Below are 22,131 nucleotides of genomic sequence, written 5' to 3'. Positions count from 1 at the left end.
GCACATTAATCAAGTGAGGACACCTGTGCTAGGGGCCGGCTCACCTGCCTTTTAATCATCCACTCTGCTCCATAAAATGTAGCTTGGACCGTCACTCGGCCCCAGATCGACCACAGTCTCTTCTGCTCAGGCCGGTTATTTTGCTTCCTTGTTTGGTGGTTTGCCAGTAGTAACTTCTCTTTGTGCTGCCAGATTCCCAGCCTCTTCCTCCACTAATCCCCAGAGAATCAGATCAGATTCCAAAGCATTACGCTCTTCTGCTCTGTCAAGTTTTTACAATTCAAATAAATTTTAGTTGACGATTGAATCGACTAATAGACATACGTGAACTTAAACAACAAAAATGTTGTTTCATTTATATTTATCAGCATTTTTCATGTGTCAGCTACATTCACAGATTACTGCAAACTCAAAGTGCAGTTACAGGGATTATATTCAACATCAGTACACCCTCACTTCACAGCCCTCACAAAGAGGTAGATGACATAGACTGATGTGTTTGTTGTTCGAAGCAAATCTCCACTAATGTGTGACAGAAGTAAAAGCATGCCATAGCAGTCGCAATAAAGTGTATGCAAGAAAGGGTAGCATAGTCACCAACCGCAGTAACAATGGTCTCTTAGGTTTCTTTCAACATTTTGGGGTTTACTTGAACAACTTTAATGACACTATAGTCCAGTCTTGTCGTAATACATTTTGCAGCAGCATTTACAAAACTAAGGCGCTTATTACAGTTTGTGCTTTTCACGTGCAAATTCACCAACTCTGCAACAATGGCTGTCAACTCTGCTAGACTTGCTATTTTTAAAACATTTTAAATGCATTGCAATACGGGAAGACACTCCTCTGTTCAGCCTCCATGAATAATGGCTCAGACAGGTATCAGTAGATACACTGTAGTGTGAGTGAAATTACTTCAAATGTCTTCATCATTCCCTGGGAATCAGAATTTTTGGATCAGTTTTAAAATACAACTAATTCTTAATGCCCAACTTAAAGGTTTGTGAGTCTCACTTGCAGCTCACCACATATGGTCGCTGTGTGAGGACCCAAGGGCGTCACATTAGAACACACTGTTTACCTTTAGGTGGCATTATTCCATATGCTTGACAGACCGACAAAACGCCCTGATGTCAGAAATAGATGGCATGTGTCCATGCCCAAATTTTCTATACATTTTTCATGAATTATTTATCTTATAACAGCACTTCCTGACTATTAGCGCTGTGATTCTAAAACAATCCCTACAAACAATTCCGCATCTAGCTTCCAAAAGAACCAGCAGGATGTGGATGTCAGGACCACATTACGACGGCGTTCCATTTCACATGAGCCAGGCTTCCGTTTTTCCTTGATATTCAACTGCTTTCACAAGGTTGGGCTATCACTGATATCAATAACTTCTTAAATGTCAACGTGTCCCTAAGAGCCAGTTTTCTCATTAAAATGTACTTTGTGGGACTGCCACATGCTCATATTGGCTTATTGATACTATATGTTGTCATGTCAGGTCCCTTTAAAGACACCAGGGAGCATTTTACGAACACGGATACAAAGCAAACTTGGTTACCGAGCCGTGTCACAGGGTTTATTTGGAATGGGCTCACTGCTAACCTAGACAGGCAGTTTTAATAAAAATACATCACGGTCCACATTAATAATTCACCATCCAACTGCCACCAGGGCAATTAAGTGGCGCAGCGGCATTAATGAAAGTAGAATCTCGAGCACATATCTCTTTGTCAGGGCCGTGCCTGAGATGTTCACCCAAACACCGATCTTCCGCTTCTTATGTGGCAGTTCATCTACTGCAAGAGATGCTCACAGTGACAGTGATGTTGGTGGGTGGTACTCATTCCTCCAACAGATAGCCTGTGTAAAACAACTGCCTCTGTTCAATGGAGGCTGTTTGTCGGAGGTTATTTCCATTTCATGAACAAAGAATATACAAGGGTACTTCAGAAAGCTCTCTACCTCACAAAAAAAACCAACAACAGATAAACTATTTTTCTTGCATTATTTTTCAGCATGGCTCCCTTAAACTTCAATGGAGCTATCTACTTTTATTTTAATTTGGTTTTGTTAAACTTGGATGCGGACAACGCAATACTTTCTCATGAAAGGGAGTGATTTACTCTCTACTGCTCTGACACTCTACCTTTTAACATAAATACTGTTACACATTAGTTTCAGTTAATGCCACTTTGTCATTTTAACAATCAGGTCTCAGCTACTGTCAGTGAAAATCAACATGTCTTTTCAGAGGCTGAAATAACATCATCGATCCCTTTATTAGTAGCCCTTAGATTTACAATATGAGGGGTTCTATTGAGCAAAAAATAACAGCAATTGACAGAAAACATCAAAATTAAAAGACATTAATTAAATAAATAAGTGAATTAAAGCAAAACAGTGTCCAAAAAAAACATATGTGAGGCTGAACTGACAATTTGTTTTTTGGTTTCCATTATGATTTGAGACTTCATTATTGTCCTTTACCTGCTTTGATTTGAGAATTTACTGTAAATCTCAAAGGCTGTGAAGTAAAACAGCAGTGAATAAAAATAATCAGAACTAGAGCGATGTTTTGAATTCACAAATACATATCTACAATGAGACTTTTTAAATTATTGTACAATAAAATGTAAAAAAAACCAACTGCATTTATTTGCAAATGCAAATGAAAGCGGAGCTCTGAGTTTGAGGTTGAGCTGAGTCATCCTGTAAGTTTGAACAGATAAGAATTTAGTTTCTCTGAAAATGACAGAACATACAAACAGCTGCTCATTAATTAAAGATTACCAGATGATTAAATATGTATAAATGATAACATATGAGCATACAGTTGATTTTACTTTCACAACAGCTATCTGATTTCCAGTTTCTGTTAAAGTTTGTATCATATACCAATAAGAATTATGTGAGCCTCACTGGTCATTTTGAAGTGGTTCTCAGCAGAACGTTTATCATCTATTGGTAGAGACATTTAATAACAGAGCACAAAATGGTTATTTTTCTTTCTTTTTTTTTTTACACTTTTTTGGAGCTCTTTAATGGCATGCTCTTGTTGCGCCCTCTGATTCTGCCATGGCTTAATGTTGCCACAGTGAAGAATGGAAACCTGAGATTGGATGGGAGAAAAAAAACTCCAGCCTGCTCTCAACCTTAAATAGACTTCCATTCAGCCCCCCTCGTGTCCATTTGCTTGCAGTCAAATAAATACCAAGAAAATAAGAGCAAATAAATAACAAGAGCCAACTGAATAATGGCAAATCAGATCTCACTGCCGGCGAGACTCAGCCCTGCTTGGCGAGTCTCCAGGCGTTCAGCCACGGAGGGTCTACAAGAGCAGCTGCTGAGGCTGCAAAGATGGGGGGTTTTTTTGCTTTCTTTTTTTTCTGGCAACTGAATAAACTCCAAATCCGAAAGTCAACACGCAGTGGAGAACCTGCCATTCCACCATGAACATCACCTTACTCAATGACATGCACCACAGTACGATGCCAAATTGACATTTTTGCATGAGTTTGTGCAAAGGCACGTATCTTGGAGCATGTCTGTAGGTTGGTTCAGCATGCTTTGGGAGTGGGGGGGAGCGTGTTGCTGCTGAGGGGCGTGGCATCTCCACTGATGCACTAAGCTCTCTGAGATTCATGACTTGCCACTGGATAAAGAAAAGAGAAAAAAAACCAAAGACAAAGAAAGGAGAGCAAGCTGAGGAAAAGAAAGGATGTTCACCCTCCATATGCCGGGATGTGTGGAGGCGGAGCAGCCGCCCTGAATGTGTTGTACACGGTCCGTCCTCGACCTCGTAGGTGGGCTCCTCTGTACGCTGCTGCTGCACTGGCTGCTGGGTAGGGAAAACCTGGTACTGGAGACAGAGAACAGTAAACAATTCAAGCCTTTCCGATGTATCAAAATATCTGCAATGTTCTGCTTGGGGCTGGTTATTTAAGTAGCATTCAGCCCATCACACAGCACAAAGAGCTCTACACCAGTAGTTGCTATTTGCATTTGAATCATAAAGAGGATGTGTAAAGTCTTCTCCCATTTCCAGTTGTTTTGGAAAATGTGTGTCAAGAAAAGACAAAGAAGGAATAAAGAGAGAGTGGCAGTGGAGTGGAGTGCAGTGGTATTATTATTAACTTATCATTAATCTTAATGGGGGACGACTGACACAAAGCTTAATTTGAGAGCTGGGGTGAGTGAAGGTTGAGAAGGAGATCAAGGTGCCATTTCCAACCCTAATTATACATCTCTTCAAAAAGGGTATCTAATAAAATGCTAATAGAAACAGTGAATCATTCATTGACCTGATGAAAAATGGAAGGTTTGAGCCAAAGGATAAGACTTTTTCAAAGAGAGACAAGGAGAGGAGTGAGGCTGGTAATTGTTCCTATTCATCTTTTGTCACCTTGATTTTAGGACCGAGTGGCATGGCGACCCTTACAGTCACACCGGTGACTCTTCCCAGTACTACTTCTCTTTGCTGTTGGTACAGATTAAATGAAAATAGCCGTATGATTACCCGTACCCGTATGATTGTAAAGCAAATTTGAAGTTGCAAAAAGTTACAAAAACAACTATATATGTGAATTAGGCTTGTTTAGATTGTTAGAAGGAGCACATTCCAATTAGAAACTGATATATTCTGTCAGATTAATGGAAAGGAGTGCATGCTTGAAAGAGGCTGAATTTTGGTACTAGATACTACTTTTCACACGTCATCTCCCATGAACAGCCCTTGTTAGTTTCTCTACAGTCAATAGTTTCCTAACTTTGAGCAGAAAATGATATTGGTATGATAGTAAACTACCAATTAGGGCCCGATTTCTTCAAATTAATCATCATCAGCCAGAGTTTTACCAAGTAAATGCCGATATAGTCTTAATTTCTCAAAGAACAGTAAATGCTGTTAAGTGTCAGAGTTGTGCAGAATAATGTTCTTGTGCTGTTTGTCCAAGACATGGAGCTCTGACTCCATTTAATCCTCGCCGCTGTCTTCTCAGTAACATACAGGAGTAAGCTACAACCAGGCAACATTACAGGAGTGGGCTAAGCCGACAGGTAAGTTTATAGCAATGTTATGAAATTAACCCATAAGAACACACGGTGACACCAGTGTAACAAGAACTTTGAGTGCCTCAGTCTCTTCCTTGTAAAGTTTATGTCTGACCTTAACTCATTAAGTCATTTAAGGAAAAATGGGTCTGGGTTCTTATGGGTTAACAATGACCCAAAATGTCTCCCGTTTCAGTTGAACTCTCTTTGCCATGTGTCATGGCGGGTGACGCATGCTTCCTTTTCTCGTCATGCTTTTCATTTACGTTGCGTTGCTAAAGTTGTGCTAAATAGCTTAAGTTACTCCCTGTTTGTTTATGTTAGCAATAAAATTGCTGTAGTTATGCTAGCCTAGCATAGCATTAGCTAACAGCTTAAAAGCCAGTAAGTAACTGCAGAAATAACGTAAGTGAACAAAATATCTGAGAGTACAGAACGACCGTCAGCTGAGTTTTGAGGCACATTTAAGGATGTGAACGCAGAGGGGAGGGGGTTTATTCAGTTAAAACGATTAACTGTCTGTCTTCAGCAACTGTCATGTCGTGTCACTCTTAGTTTTACTGTCAGAAAATACTACAACATGACAGGCTGTAGCAACAACTCACTGTGTGTGTTGTTATGAAGTAACATTAGTGTCAGACTATTTGTGACCTTTATATATTTAAAATGCAACTCTGTCAAAGATGACATGTTTTGACATCTGAGAAAGTCATCACTGATTTTTATTTTGATTCATATGAGTCATGACTTCGTGATAAAGAAAATAATGGAGCAGAGAAAATGTGATTTAACGTCAAAGGGCATCAGAAATAATGTTTTGCCTGTAACTTCCACTGTACTATAACCTACCTCTAATTTGCAGCAACAGGAAGTACAAGACCAGATGTATTTCATAACTCATTTATAAATTGACTCTTTTTAAGTTATAGAATTTCCCAGAGGTTTAATGCTTTGTTGCATGTTTTGTACTTGAAAATTCCTCTCTGTTGTACAGTTAAACAAATACTCAAGGACAAAGTATTGTACAACAATCTGTAATTCATATCTTTGTCGTTGTAAGCATTAAGAGACCAAAAAGTAAGTTATTTTATTCATTATATATTTTTAAAATTAATCAGCCGATAAATTGGTTATCAGAATTTTCTTCTGCCAAATATTGGAATCGGCATCAGCCTCAAAAAATCCATATCAGTCGGGCCCTACTACCAATATTCTTCTTAGCTTCAAAAGACTCGGTGAAGCATCTGTGGCACATTGATACTTCTAGATTTCTCCACTCAGAGAAGTAGAACATTTGCAGGTACAGGTTTTATAAGAATGCTGCAAACAAGATCTGACTATTTATTTTTTTTCTGATTGTGTTGAGAGTTAACAAGCAAATTTGCTACAGTAATTTGGTGCACCGTCTTGTGAATCTTAATCTCCTCTGCTATCTCAACCAAACAAATTAAGCACAAGAACAGGCTCCGGCTTTTATCCTGAACGGCTGCAATCACAGCCTAATAAAAACATAATAGCACAAATTATCAATCCAAAGGAGGCCAAAAAAACCCTGCTCACTTTATGCACATGTACGCATACACACACAAAAAAAGACACACAGACATAACCTAATGGCATTTTGGGTACTTGAAAGGTGAGACAAAGGTAAATCAATACAAAGCCATTTTGTAATTAAAAGCTTGCGGGGGTGAATTAGGCAAACGACTGAAAAAAATGAAACTATTGATTTTAATTTACAAAATATGTTTCATATCTTTTATGTCCTTGCTGAAATTGACAATTGAATTTTCTTTCTCTTGTCCTTTATTTTCCTTCTCCTCTCCTCTCCTCTACCACACTCTTTTTTTCTCCTGTCTTTGTTCTTATCGCAACATCCAGGTATTTTTTCACCTTAATGACCACGGTTAATGACAGGGTGTGGGGGTTGGGCAGCAGTTAGGAGTTGGGGGAGGTGAAAGCGAACGTGGCCAAGATTGAAGACGGCTTTGGGGGCAGAATGTGTGTTTAGTTTGCAACGGAGACGGCAGTCTGCTGTTGCTGTTTGTGCGACTCAGCATAGTTCTGGGGCTATAAACAGACTTTGCTTGTTTGCATGTTGCTTGTGGAAGGAAGGCTGAGGAGGGAGAGGTGACTGGGGTTAAAATGAAGGGAGGGGTCCGGAGGGAGAAAATTAAGATGTTGGAGAAACTGAACGGAGATAGCAACAAAAGAGAAGAATAAGAATGGATGAGGCCGTGTTGTCCCACCTGCATAGAATTCTGGGCTATAGACAGCGCTGACCACTGGATTTAACTTCCAGCCTGAAAGAAATCAGATAAGAAGACAAAGAGGAAGAAAATGAGACAGAATAGGTTGCAGAATTTCATTGCTGTTGGTAGCCTAACTGGGGTTTTATTCAGATATTTCGGACACCAAAACCAAATTCTATTCATGCACAGGTAATTTTCAGTGGCTAATCTGTCTATCCTAGATGGCAGGTCACTTGTCAGTTGCAGACAGACAAACAATCACATTTACACCTACAGACAATTTAGAATCGCCAATTAACCAGTGAGAACCCACACAGGCACAGAGAAAACATGCAAATTCCACGTAGAAAGGCTCCAGGAACCGAGGATCTTCTAGCTGTGAGGCGACAGTGCTCACCACCAGTGGGCAGAAATATGGAGGATTAACCATTTGAAAACTGACATCCATTCATTCATCCTTCCACTCACTTTTCTTCTCTGAGAGTACATGCTTGACACATGCAAAGACAGTTAAGTCCATTTTAATTTTCACCAAGGATCTGGTAAAATCTCCCAGCACAGACTAGATTCTCTAAAGCTTTAAAAAGAGCCAGAAGGGGGGAAGAAGTCTAGTGTCCTTTCATACCACTTGAAATACCGTTTTAAGCAGTATAAAGTATAAATAATTCCAAAATCATGAAATAAATAGTGTGAAGCTGTACTTTTTTATTTCATTGAAACTGCTTTGCTTGTAAATGTCTCTTCAAAACCATTTATTAAAGAAAAGTTACACGTTTCATTATTTTCTAAATGTACTTTATGCACAACTACATTTCGCAATTACAAAAAACATCAGCTCTTTGGGGAAAAAAAGGTCAGTGTTAATCCTAGTATGGCTTTTTTGACACCAATCAAAAGACGAAGACGCTTTCAAATCGATTTGCATATTGTAAAAGATAAGTTAGTGCACCACTTTGGCTGCAGTGGCCGTCATGATAGTAGATGGCTGTACGGCTGTCTTTCAACTTTGCACATCTGGACACAGGGAATTTCATTCATTCTTCTTTACAAAAAAGTTCCCTCAGGCTGAATGAGGATGAGAACAGTCTTTTTGAAGTCCAGTCACCAATTTTTAGATAGATCTAGAGTGTAAAAATCCTGCTATTGTAACATTTGCAGCTGTGTCATTCTCGTTCCACTTCTTAGTCACAGATTTAATAACTGGACTCGAAGAGATGTGCATCTTATATTCACCTTGTGACTAAAGCCTATCAGCCGCTATTTTTGCTCGTCTACATGGTGGAGATTTTGCAGCGACACTGATTCACCAAAACCTGGGACTTCATATATGCTTTATGTGGGACTTCATGTGTATATAGACTATCTTATACCACACAGACTTCATTTGTACTGATAAATGTACATCGATCAGCCACAGCATTATGACCGCTGACAGGTGAAGCGAATAACATTGATTATATTGGTATTATGTAGTGTTCTGCTGGAAACCCTTGGATATGGCATCCATGTTGAGACACCCAAACAAACATTGTCCCAGAACAAACACACTCCTCCTTATAAATGGATATCCTAAATGTCAAGGGCCCCTACCACATCGCAAGAACATTAAACAATCAGGAACATCTTGAGGAACATGACAATTGCCCAAGATGTTGATTTGACCTCCAAACTTTCTAGACCAAGCATCAATAGAATGCAGTGGAACAAGTTTGATTTCTGGAGGCCTCACTGCACAACCTGGAGTACCCAAAGGATCTACTGCCAACATCCTGGTGTCAGGCCCCATAGGACACCCTGAGAGGTCCTCTGGTCCATGCCCAATGGTTCAGAGCATTTTTGACCACGTAAAGGGGACCAACACAATACTAGACAGGTGGTCATAATGCTATGCCTGATCAGTGTACGTAATAACTAGAACCATCTTGAATATACATAGATGATCTCCATTTAACTCACTCTATAGGCGCTTTCCCACTAGCATCTACTCGGTTTAAATCGGTTTAGGTCCTTTGCCATTATAATTGAGTGCCACCTAATCATGGATGGATTCGTCATAGCACGGCGCCCCGAAAGTCCCTTAACGTCATTTTTGTACGACACAAACACAACACAACAATGGAGGACATCGAGGGAATGATATACCTGCTGCTCGGTGTATGGCCTTTTGTCAGATTCAAAGCAAAAGAATTCCGTGAAAAGCAATGCGCACTGTTGCTGTTGCCAGTTTTTAAAAACATGGTGGATTTGATTTTCACGAAGGAGTCGCTCTCGTGTGTCGTCATTCCCTGTCCAATCAGTGGCCTGCACTCTGTAGACTTTGGATTATTGGCTCGACTCAGCTCGCTTGAAACCCCGACTGAGTAGGCACTAAAATAGTGCGTGGTACCAGACACTATCTCCTAATGGAAAACCTCACAAACTGAGTACAGCCGAGCCAAGTCGAGCCGAGAAGTTGCTAGTGGAAAAGTACCATAGACTGTATATATAGTGGACGTAGCATCTGGCTCCAGAATTGAAGCCAGCCCGGAAGTGTCAAAAACTTGCAATATCACACCGTCCGCTAGGGTTGGCTCCAAAAAGCTTTTTCTCCATAGAACCCAATTCATTTTTGGAAAAAATAAAATTTGATAGACTGATTTTCTACAGCTCAGGATTTTTTTCCCGTTAGTTTTCATGGTCAAAATGAGAGATCAGGTGGCCGATCTTAAAATAAATCAATACTGAATTTTAAATAAATCGTTAAAGTTGGCGGAGCCAGGGGGCGTGGCTATACTTGATAGACAGCAACAGAAGCCTCTGCGGTAAAATGTGGGCGGGATAAGAGAGTCCTCAGCCAATCCTGCCCCTAGTTGCTCTCCGGTCCAGTCTGTTTGATGACGCTTTTTATGTCACTGGCTCCAAAAATCCAAAACGGCGACCAGGAAGTAGCAAAATCCGGGCTTCATTTTCTCGGCATTGAAACCACCGGGTGACGTCACGGTTAGTTTACACCTGAAAAGTACCATATGACTTATAGAATCAGTTGCCTGTATCAGTGACCACTGGCGTGTTTCAATAGAAGGCGTCAACGCTCACATTAAATAATCTTCTTCAGTTCAGTTCTAAGACAATTAAACATTAAACCGTCTAAAGAAGATGTATTCACACTGTAAACACCGACTTAGCCTTACCATTTGCATATGGGTTGACAGTCTTCTTATTTGTCATTACTCGGGCTGTTGCATTGTTGACCTACAGCAGGGAAAGAGATAGCTCCATGAGTTAAGATACTTATACGTCAATATAAAGTGCTGTACTTGTTAAACTAATTCTGCATGCATGGTCTCCTAAGTTGTAAACAAATAAAGCAGTACACTGCATCATGGCAAACACCCATATCATTTCTGTGTTTTCGAAATTGCATTCAGAAACACTTAAAAAACACATCCAAAAGAAATCGTTTGACTTTCTCATTTGCATATATACTATCTTATGATGTTTTTCTAGCATGCTCTCCCTAATTAAGTGACATTTCAATAACATACAGACAACAGTAAAGAAACAACAGATGCACTGTCAAAAATGGTGTTTTGTAAATGTATAGATGCATGCGGTGAATAGGAGAAGGAGGAGAAAAAACAGACAAAGAAAATGACATTGGGAGAAGGGAAGAAGAGAATATGTTGGGAGCATTATGCAACATTCAGTCAACCTTAAAAATGTGAGAAGAACTGTTGTGACGAAAGCAATACAAAGCATTCACACTCAGACAACAGCCTCTCTAATTCATTGCAAGAATAACTATTAAGATCAAAAAACAACCGAAAAGAAAATTAGATGTACTGAAATAAATCAACCAAGTCAATCAATAACCAATCAAATCATTCCAAATTCAAACAACAGCTAACAGGATAAATTAAAATAAGGGTGCATTGTCTTCCAAAATAAAATAAAACAAATTAATAAAAGGGTTTCAACAATCTCAGATAGATGTGCAAACGAATTCATATCTCAGTCAGTATCGTTCGCACACGCAGCTTCAGGAGAACACTTAGTAAATGGACACGCACGCCGACACGCAAGAAAATATGTATGTCAATATACAGCATCAACTCAACCACAATTCAAAAAGAAATGTCACGTGAGTTTTAGCGTTGCAAACGTTCCAAAGAGAGAGGAAGAGAGAGAGAGGAAATGCTGGCAGAATGGCTTGCTCGCCCACACTTACCATTCCCAAACCTTTTGGCCCCGCCCACTTGTTTGTGTACTGTTACCGCTGTAACTGTGTTGGATGGGGCCCTAAACAAGCTACCGTTGGAAGGATGGTGGGGGAGGGGGGATGAGAAAGGAATAAGCAGCATCTTACTCAGGTAGCCAAGAAAACTTTGTAATCATTCCACTGCACAAACTCTCTCTTTCAGCTCTCTCCATACAAGCAGTTAGCTGAATTCTTAAAGCATAACTCCGACCATTTTGTTCAGACCAGCTGTCTTCATCCGTCATCGTCAGAGTGACTGATTTGGAGGTAACTACTGAGATAAGTACATATTGGCTGAGCTCTTCTAGAATCAGTGTATGGCAGCCACAGCATTTTTCTGCAATACATAGTTTGATGGATCTGCAATGACACAAAAACATGCAAATGTGGTATCGTCATATTTGTCTTATAAAGTTTGGATGGCTACCTGTTTTTTAAATGATGACATCTGAGCATAGGCCAGTATATTTACACCAGTAAACCTGCTTGTTATCTTGAGTCTACTCATATAGTGGCTGAAAAACGTAGGCAGAGGTGGCGGATGTCAACAAACACAATGAGTCACGTACTAAAGTAAGGCAGCATTAACAACAACTTAAGCCTACTGAAAAAACACAACCTTCTCAGTTATCTGAGTAAGGCCAGGCCCATAGCAGCAATGTCAATGCAGATATGTCAGTTAAGTTGAATTGGGCTCATTTTTCACTGGCCTGAAAGGAAATGTCATCTTTCATCGTGCTGTGGTGTCCAAAGAGAATCTTTTCTCATTTTTGTCTCAGTGATACTTGAGGCAACATGGCACCATGGAATATGAGTCCTGGTGGTGAAGAAAGGGCCACTATACTATAGTATAGTGATACAAGTTGCTAACACGAGGACAGATTTACAGGGTTTTTGGTTGTTGTTTCACCTCTAATCCAAGTGGCTTCCTAATGTCTAGCTGATTAATGGGGATTCCCAAGTATTTATTCTCATCCCCAAATGGCATGACTCATGGCCCATTAACGACCGCAAGCTCATATGACTCATAATGTGAAAAGTGGTGAAACTGTCTGGGGAGGGCTGGCAGAACTGTGTTACAAGTACCAAGTAATTGCCATTGTACATCCCCTTTACTTTTTTGAGAAAACTGATCCACTTGAACATAGATAGCTTCCTTTATCCCTCTCTAAAACTGTCCATCTTCACTGTCCAGAATGTTTGCATTGCTGGTTCTCAAAGGGGTTGCCCTTTCATTTACATAGATGCTGGTGGACTGCTAAGTCTTGTCATAAGTTGATGGCTCACCTGTACTGCCTCATTCACTTGTAAAGAGGTTATGCACTCTTCATTGCATTGGACTGCAGCTTTCTCAATATCAGCGACCAACCGCTCATGTAAACTAGGCCTCACTCAATAGTGACTGCATTGGGTTATTAAAACCTTAAGATTTAAACTGAAATTGGCTGAAACCTCATAAGGTATAGCACCATTAAGAGAAATTGGTAACCCTAACTGTCTCTCTTCATGTCTCTGAGTATATCAACCATTCCATCATCCTCATTTCATCTCCAATCTACTACTGTGCTATGCTTATAATATTAATAATAATAATTTAAGATCCTATTTATTAGATGCCTTGGGAGAAAAATACTCAACGTCAAACTCAAAAGGACACATTTATGTTATAGCAACCCTTTCCCTGAACTGGAGAATCAGTATTTTTACTGAAATATGGTCTTTGATTAAACTCCTGAAAGTTCCATCACTGTGTATCAGAATTGCACACACCTTAAAATGGCTTGGATATAACTGTAGACCATTGCCTCCTTTAGCATGTGTGGCTCTATTAAGCCTTCTTTCTCTACCCCCTCATCCACTGCTCATTGGAGATCAAGCACACCAGCTTCCCCATGACTCTGCCCTAGCACTGTAAAATTACTCTTGGCTACAACAATTCATAAGCTAATCTTTATGTTGGACTTTAACAAAATGCTACAGGCAATAGATAGTCTTTGACATCTTTAAAATAATGTTTTAGCTTTCATTCCATCAAATTATTTATTCAAGCCATATTTATTTATTTTAATGTTGGTCCAAATTGCTCAAAGAACTGCTAGGCACTACACAGACCTTATCATAAAGAAACTTACTTGTGGAAAACATATAAACAGCCTTTGCATTCCTTTGGCTGTGACAAAAAGTAAATGTGAGGATGCTACCCATCGCTGCTCTCAATGTTTAAGTGTTTGTGCAGCAGTTGTGCTGATGTGATCAGTCATTTTCCATTTGTGATGCTTACAGAGAGCCACATTGTTTGTCTCTATCTAAAGTATTTCCCCTCTTCAGAAAATCACAGGCAATTTTTTTAGCTGCACCTTCTTCTCTGGGAGAAATTATGTTCTGACTAGTCACAGCCATTTTTGTGATTGTTGCAACGCAACGACTCCATTACATTCTCTAGTCATCCCAGTCCCACCACAGTCACTGACTGCTGTTTAATGTTAATCTCTTAATGTTTTTTTCAAGAACTTTCTATCCAAATAACTTCTCTCATCTTCAGTCATAGAATCCCCAAGTTTGAAGTCAACTGGATGAATGGTTTTCGAGAAAAGCGAATAACGGATAGGCAGATGCACACACATAGAGGTTCCTCAGTTTATTAGTGAGATGAGTTGGAAGTGACATGGTGTGTTGAGTTTGTTAAATTTTTGTACTCTAAACTGCAAAAGGAAAGGTGTAGTACATTTGGTGGTGCCATAGCTTGGAAGGTAAGGAAAGCTTAAAGGGATCCGATATATTTCTCATCTCTACAGAATATGGCAGGAGTAGAAGACTGAAATTTTGAAATCTGTTAATAGCCCAGTTTAGTCTTTGGTTCATCAGTGGTTCTATATATACTGAGGGATCACTGTCAGTAGACTGTGGCAGAGGTAAAAGAGAATTTTTGAGTTCTGCACTTGAAACGGCAAGAATGTAAAGGTTGATATGGCTTTGCATAATTACAAAAGGGTCAATGAAACCAAAGTCATCTGTCTGAAAACAGCTGGAGGCCAGGATGGTGGCAAGGGAAATGTGTCAACATGGGGATTGTGTGTTTCTTGCAAACACTGATATTTTTGTAATAAAGATGTCAGGGTTATTCAGACATAAAAATAGAGAGAAGGGGGAAGGAAGCAGGCACAGGAGAGAGGTAAAATCTGGTCTTTGTATGGTTTTCCTTTGCTGTTGGTGGCTTTAAAATGGCTGATGACGATGCAGTGGTCTTATAGAGTCTTCAGTTCAGAAACTGGCACTGTTATGGGGCATAAAAATCTTGTGAAATGTGAGGATAAAAGTCTCGAAGCTGTGTAACATTTAATTCTCAATAAAGATGAGCGTTATTTTTGCATTTTGAAAGAGATGATGAGGTTGGATGGTTGTAAAGTGGGTCATCTGTGGACGACCTTCTGCAACAGGCATCACTAGAAACAACAGTATATAAAACCACTGCCTCCTGTGGTAGTCGGGTGTATGCTATAACGTGAAGGGACTGTTGACTAGAATATTGATTTAGCTTGAGATTACTTCTTCCCAAATAATGCAGGATGTGCACCACACTACGCAGGGAGAGACAGTAGAAGTTTTGTGATTTATAAACGATATTAATATGGTTGGAGTTAATACTTCAAGTCAAGGAGGTCAAGTGTTGTGGGGTGTGATGCAATTCCAAGATGAAACACAAGATCAGCTGATGAATTGATGTTGCATTTTTAAATGCACACACAATGCCAAACTGTTATAGAAGAATGGGCGTTAAGCCTGAAAAAAACAATTTAATTACTAATATATTTAAATCACATGCCTCAACTGGGTTCATCAGGTTTTGTTATTGACCAAAAGAATGAGATTCTTTTGCAGCGTGGCAGTGCCCGTCCTTAAACGTAGCTCAAGGAAGACCCGCTACTTCCTCATATCAAAAGATGTTGCTTAAGGGAGTTTGAGATTCTGATTGGGTTTTCTTCTGGCCTTCCTTTCTTAATGCTTAGGTATACCATGGAGGTTTAACTGGAGGAAACCTCGAGGAAGACAGAACAGAAAATGGATGGATGGATGGATGGATGAATGGATGAGACTAGCAGTGAGGCCAGTTGATTATAGCTCTTGTGTGTAGACACTGTGTCTTATTGAAGAAGAGCAACAGAAGATTGCGACTTCAATGCCAAAGATGTGAGCGAAAACCAACAGCAGTCCATAAAAATTTTTAGGTTTAATGACTATTTCAAGCCCCATCCTGTGAGTATTGCACAGTTCCATTTCCGACAAACCATCAGAAACCTGCACAATTATGAAATGCAGCTCAATGAGTAAATTCTGTATGGTCTCGGTTTGATTATGCACTGTGTAGATTCTGCAAAATGCTCAACAGTTGGAATGCCGATGATATGAGCCCTAGTGCATGTAGGCTGGAAAAAGCTACTTTAACCAGTCATGAGTTGAATTATTACTATTACATAACATAAGTTATTATGCGTATACTTGGGTCAAAAATAGACAGAGTTATGCTTCAAGGCTGGTAGTGACTAGCTATTGTTCCTCTAAGTGGACACAAGACACTAGAATAGCACTCAGGTAATGTCATGCTACTAAATCGGTTTCGATGGGAACCTTGCATTTCGCTCTCCAGATGTCTTCAAATTCTTAAGTACTTCCTCTGTCCATGGATAGGGGAAAAACTCCTTCTTCATTGAACATATAATCACATCTTTTGCTTTTGAACATTTATGATCAGAATCCACAGTCATCTTTTTAAGCACATATTTTCATCTACAATGACTGGGTAGAAGGAATTTTCACTTTTAAACCTTTGGTGAGGTCAATTTCCTTGACAGTACAAAATCAAGTAAAACAGGAAAAAAAAGAACAATAAAGGAAACAAACAAAAAAATAAAACAGGCAAAGTCTCTTGCATACAATAATGTTGAAGGACTAGTTTTATGTTGACATTTATTTAGGTTTAAGTTAATGAAACTGCACAGGGAAAAGGGAAATGGTGAGGCTTGGATGACTTGACAGCTTGATGTATTGAGAAAGATGGCCAGGTGACTGCCAAATGCTCACAGACACAAACACACCCACACAAAGAAACAAACACACACATAGATATACAAAGAGGAAAAGGAGAACAGAGAGAAGAAAGAAGTCGGAAGAAAAATTCGAAAACATGCACCTCTATTTTACGGCCTTCTACCACGGTGCCATGTAATTTCTCTCTTGCCCTGTCGGCATCCACGCTATGCTCGAACGTTACGAACCCGAAACCCTGCGTGCAGTGTGGAAAGAAGCAAAAACAACATTCGCATTATTTGGTACATATTAAACTCAACATTACAGAGAACAATGGCTTTTTACAACCTAGCAAATGACACAATTTGCTGCTCCTGCTTTAATAGTCTATATGTGAACCAGCAATCTCAAAGTACAAAACTACTGAATTATTTGAACTTAAGCCCTTCACTTTTTCCCTCCAAATTATTACCTACACTGTCTCAGTAAATTGAGGCCTCAAGGGTTTATAACATGATAAATGACTGCCTATATTGAGAAGTTGATGACAATTTCATACAATGAAGTTGGATATAAATCATTTACTGCAATGACCCAATGTTGAAAGGTGGTACATAAATTTGAAATACAAAGTCATCCACCCATCCATCCATCCATTATCTGCACAACACTTAATCCTCATTAGGGTTAGAGTTAGGGTTAGCTGTGAGGCGACAGTGCAAACCACCCTCCAATGTGCAGCCCAAAATATGAAGTAATAGTAGAGCAGTTTAAAAATACTTCATCAACAGTAAGAACTACCTGGAAGTAACAAACATCCACCAAAGATGATACAAAACAGCAAATAATCTTATTGTAAAAATCCCAAAGGACCAGACTTTTAAAAGAAAGTTCAGGCCTGAATAGTCAAGCTCAGTACAAAAGAAAGAGGTTGTTCTGAGGAGGACATTTAATCTAACAGTATTGATCAGCAATGGCTCCCTGATTGGTTAATGAAATGGAGACATTCTTAATTAACTTTGAATGGCAATCTACAACAATTTAATCAATATCAAAATCATATTGTCCCTTGTTAATGTGGTTTATCATTGAGTATATTATTGACTGGGCATATCTTGTTGCACTAAAGCTCTGAATTTATTTTTAAAATGTATTCTAATATATTAAATACATTCTTTTTAATGCATTCTTGTCTTTATTTGTGTCCTTACGGGCTTGTGAAAGTCACCATCCATGCCCTAATTGCTGTTCCAATTCCAAATCTACACCTCGTCAAGTATTCAAAATGCTCTTGCTTAGTCCATTTAATTAAGGTCAGTGACCTGACGTGTAAGGGTTAGACAAGAATCCTGGCTATGTGCAAGGCAAAGGACACTTTTGTTTAACCATAGTTTGTGTTTGCCATTTAGATTTTTTTTAGGCGATACTTCACCATTTACATTAGAAGCATGAGGTCAAAAGTAAATGAAATCGAAATATAGCCTTTCACTGAGGTGAGGGCAAGAAGAGGTTGGCTGGTTATTTAAGGAGTTGACACCAATATGAATTGTAGCAATGCACTCCAAAAATGTAATTCAGGGCATCTATTTCCAGCACTTTAATGCATGAGTACAAGATAAAATGAAAGTTAACGGAATTAGATAAACTTTATAAGTTGCATACTTTTTTTTGAGTTGTGTTGACATGAACAGAATTTCATTAAAAGTTGTCAGAAAGACAGATGCTAACTGTTGTGTTAATATTTGCTTAAGCCTATTTTAGTTTACGTCACAGCCTTTAGTTTTATTCTAAATGTAGATTGCAGGGTGAATAAAAGCTAAAGTTGGGGTAAAATGTAATAACCTGGGGCCCCAAAGTTTAGGCCGCAGACAGTTCAGAAGCAGAGTCATGTATGCTGACTGATTCATCTGTACCTGAGAAGTTACTGCAGCAGCATATGAATGAATATTCTCAATGATATATTTATATTCACACTTAAATAAAACAGAAACACCATGTACCTTAGAACCGCGCTCGTTGAAGATGATTTCCACATCTAAGATTTTGCCAAATTGCTGTAAGGAAACATAAAAAGGTAATGCTACATATTCTGTTTGTTGTCAGTTAAAAAGAAAATTCAAACATTCAAACTGTTTCAATACTTTCTTTTGTGAAGTTACATGAATGATAAGAAAAAAAAGAATAATTAGGACATCTCAGAGTTGTATAACAGATATTGCTGTACTTACGCCAAACATTTGCCTGAGGTCTGGGTCTCTGAACCTGAAGGGGATGTTGGAGACATGAAGTCTCTTGGGTTGGGTCTTGCTGTCTGTGCTTTCGGGTACAGTCTGTGTTGGCGTCTGACTGTCTGTCTGCGCAGCATCATCTGTCTGCTGGAAAATATAGATTGAAGGACATAAATGACAGATAAAGCCCTCGCAGCAGATTCTTGACATTCTCTTACGAAACTGAGAAATTTGCCTGACAACAAAAGCCTCTCTACATTTTCTGTATCCCAAACATTATTTAGGATATCCTCACCTGTGTGAGAACCTTATTTTGGGTAATTTGGTGATTACAATTCATTCTCAATGTTGGTCTCTCTCCATTCAGGTGCCTTGAGAATGACAACTTGTCGTGAATCTAATCATGCTGTTTCTAATAAGCCTTTCAGTTCAGCTCAAAGATTTGTATGATTCATCTTTTTTTTTAACTTCTCAAATGCACTTCACCATGTACCTCAATATGTGGACTCGATCAGTAAGTGAACATTAAGGATCAGACAGCATTTACTGGCAAAGCTTCTGATCAGTGACAATGGTGATCAGTACAGTCAGTTAAGTTTTAAGATTTTCTGGTAAAGATTCATTTGAACATGCGCTCAATACCTCTGACAAGAAAACAGTTAAACAAAGTCCACATAGAGGTTTAAATTGTCACCTAGGGACTCTTGCATTAAGTACTTCTGATAGACTTTCCTTCCTTCCTTCCTTGTACATTACTCAAAAACAGACCAATGGATTTAGATGAAATTTTCAGGGAAGATCAGAAATGAAGCAAGGACCACTTCCTTAGATTTTGGCAGTGATGTGCCTTATAGTCTGGATCCATGGATTTTTTAAGGATATCTCATTGAGATAGCGGCATGGCATCACTGTAACTACGACAAAAGTGAACGTTACCCCCACTGCCTGCTGACGATCACATGATAGTGATCCTACTACATATCCACTGCTGACGACTTATTAAAAATTATACAAGGAACAATAATAAAATTGAGGGGGTGTTCTTTCTGATCTTATTTCCAAAAGCCATTAAAAAAAAGGTAACAATAATTACTGATGTTGAACCAATGGGATATTTTATCTTGATCATTTTTTCAGCTTTATCACCTAGTCCTTTGGTCTAGCCACCACTTATCAAATGACTGAGGTTTGAATACACCCTTGATAAAGGGATGCAGATTTTTTTTTAGGTTAAAATCTCCAGAAAAAGCCTCCAAGTGCAACTTGAATTTGGATTATTTTTGCAAAATCACCATTCTTAAGGTCAAGAATGAATTTCCGTGCTCATTGACCATTTGTGTCCATCGTAATGCTCAACCAAGATGCAGATACTGCTACTACAAAAGTAAACTGTCCATAAAGCTTTTACACACCATCAGGCCGAGTTTGAAATTGTACTAGAGAAATAATACAATGCATTAGAAAGATTTCTATGAAACATACTGCGTACAAAGCTCCCTAGATGATGGAGCACTTTGATTTTAATTATGATTAGTTCTGCAGCTTCACACTCACGATCAACTTACCATAACAATGAAAGCATTTTCTGAGTTTGTAACTTAAGTGTTGAGTCACTTTATAATGTAATCTGCTCCCAGCCTGTATTTCTTATTTGACAAAAAAAAAAAAAATAGGCAACTCTGTCATCAAGATCAAATCTGTTCCATTGCCTTTTCTTCCTCTCTAAACTATAAGGCACTGTCAGTTGGCTGTGGGCTAGCGTTGTGCACAGAGTTCAAATGAATTCATCCTGACTGCCACGGGCAACAGACATCCAGGTGTAACTTACCACCTCATCCAGAATTCATACAACCATACATACATAGCTCTCATTCTTCACTGTAATTTTAAAAAGAGGGGATACTTGAATGCAAACCCTGGATTTGAATGTGATTTCTTCATATATTAAAGGTAGTGTCTACAGATACGGACCCGTACCCGTAGCCTGTGGGCTACGGATACGGCCCTTTCCATTTGCCAGACAGATACGAACCCGTACGCGAGTCTCACGAGTCAAGAAGCTGCTAACCACTGCAAACTGTTGAAAGGTAAGCTAAGGTTAAGGTTAGGGTTAGTGTTAGGGTCAGGTTTAGGGTCCGTACCTGTAGTACCGATGCTACGGGTCCGTACCGCTAGCGTCTACCGGGAGTCACGTGACCAGATCTCGCGTATCTGATTGGCAAATGGCAAGTGCCGTATCCGTAGTCCACAGGCTACGGATACGGGTCCGTACCTCTAGCAACAACCTATGTTAAAGGGCATGTTTCAGCAAAGATGGGATGTTAAGTTTCTCTTTAATGTCAGGGCAGTTCTCACACAGACTGTGTAAGTCGCAATTTTTCATGAACACAGCATCAGAGCTCAGGACAGGGATCCACAGAGCACATGTATGGGGAAGCTATAAATAGTATCCTGGGCAAAAAAGGAGTTTGAACTGGAATGAGTTAAATTATGCAAACATACGGACATAATAGATGCTAATGCACACATATACAGAGTAGCAGCGGCAGTCAGTGTTTGTCCTTGAGCTCTCAGCGTGAGTGAGATCGATAGTTGTTAAACACAAGAGAGGACTCCACAGTCTGCTGTCACATTGCAAGTGTGTCTGTTACAATAACTGTTAGGAGTGCGTCTTTGCTGGCTTTTGAGCTAATTCATTTATGAACAAGTCTCGTTCATAAAGCAATCAAACATCACCTGAGCTGGAGGTGTTGGTCATTCAGAGCAAGGTGTTTGGTATAAATGTGACATTATTCTGTTCTGAGCATGTAACCATACCCGCATTTAACACTAAAGTCATGATTTTTTTTTAACAGAAAAGCAATCTTTCTGTTTCCTCCTTTCTCTTTCTTTTACTCATAAATGGTTCCAGGCTCCAAGCCAGCTAAAAATACAGCCTGTGCGTGGATATGTGTGTGTTTGTGTGGGTGTGTGAGCTTTAAAAGAAACAGCATAAGGCCAGCAGACTGCAAGTTTTCCACGCATTGCCTAGGTATATACCAGCACATACGGAAAGGAGCGGACGCACACACAGCAGCAACTGCAATCTGAGTAGAGCTCCTTGGCTGCGGCGACATCCGCCTACACTTGCAGTGGAGAAACAAAACAAACAGTGAGACTAAGCATCTCATCTCATCCCTTTTGGCATCGCAAACTTGTGTGTGAAGCCCGGCCAGGCTGAATGTAGAGCGGTATAAGACATATTGGAGATAATAACGAGAGATGATGGCTAACATCAGCTTGTCAGAAACGGAGAGGACAATGACACTCAGAAGAAGAAACTGAAAAA

General features: G+C 39.4%; 1 protein-coding gene across 11 annotated transcripts in view; it reads right to left on the bottom strand.

Annotated features, from left to right (window-relative positions):
- Positions 1–22,131, bottom strand: part of rbfox1 (RNA binding fox-1 homolog 1) — a 275,224-nt gene that overhangs the window by 38,152 nt on the left and 214,941 nt on the right. For 10 of the 11 annotated variants that reach the window (XR_007938784.1, XR_007938783.1, XM_051941397.1 and 7 more), the window contains 6 exons: positions 18,804–18,950; positions 18,576–18,629; positions 16,739–16,831; positions 10,484–10,544; positions 7,311–7,364; positions 3,739–3,871 (listed from right to left, as the gene is read on the bottom strand). Coding sequence is in view for 9 of the 11 variants with exons in the window: in XM_051941397.1 (XP_051797357.1) it covers positions 3,739–3,871; positions 7,311–7,364; positions 10,484–10,544; positions 16,739–16,831; positions 18,576–18,629; positions 18,804–18,950 (542 nt within the window). In the remaining 2 variants the exon portion in view is untranslated. The remainder of the gene's footprint in view (positions 1–3,738; positions 3,872–7,310; positions 7,365–10,483; positions 10,545–16,738; positions 16,832–18,575; positions 18,630–18,803; positions 18,951–22,131) is intronic. The other variant, XM_022208693.2, reaches the window with a different exon arrangement.

The sequence above is a fragment of the Acanthochromis polyacanthus genome, chromosome 21, assembly GCF_021347895.1.
Source record: "Acanthochromis polyacanthus isolate Apoly-LR-REF ecotype Palm Island chromosome 21, KAUST_Apoly_ChrSc, whole genome shotgun sequence".
NCBI lineage: Eukaryota > Metazoa > Chordata > Actinopteri > Pomacentridae > Acanthochromis > Acanthochromis polyacanthus.
This window is presented reverse-complemented; position numbering and strand designations above follow the sequence as displayed.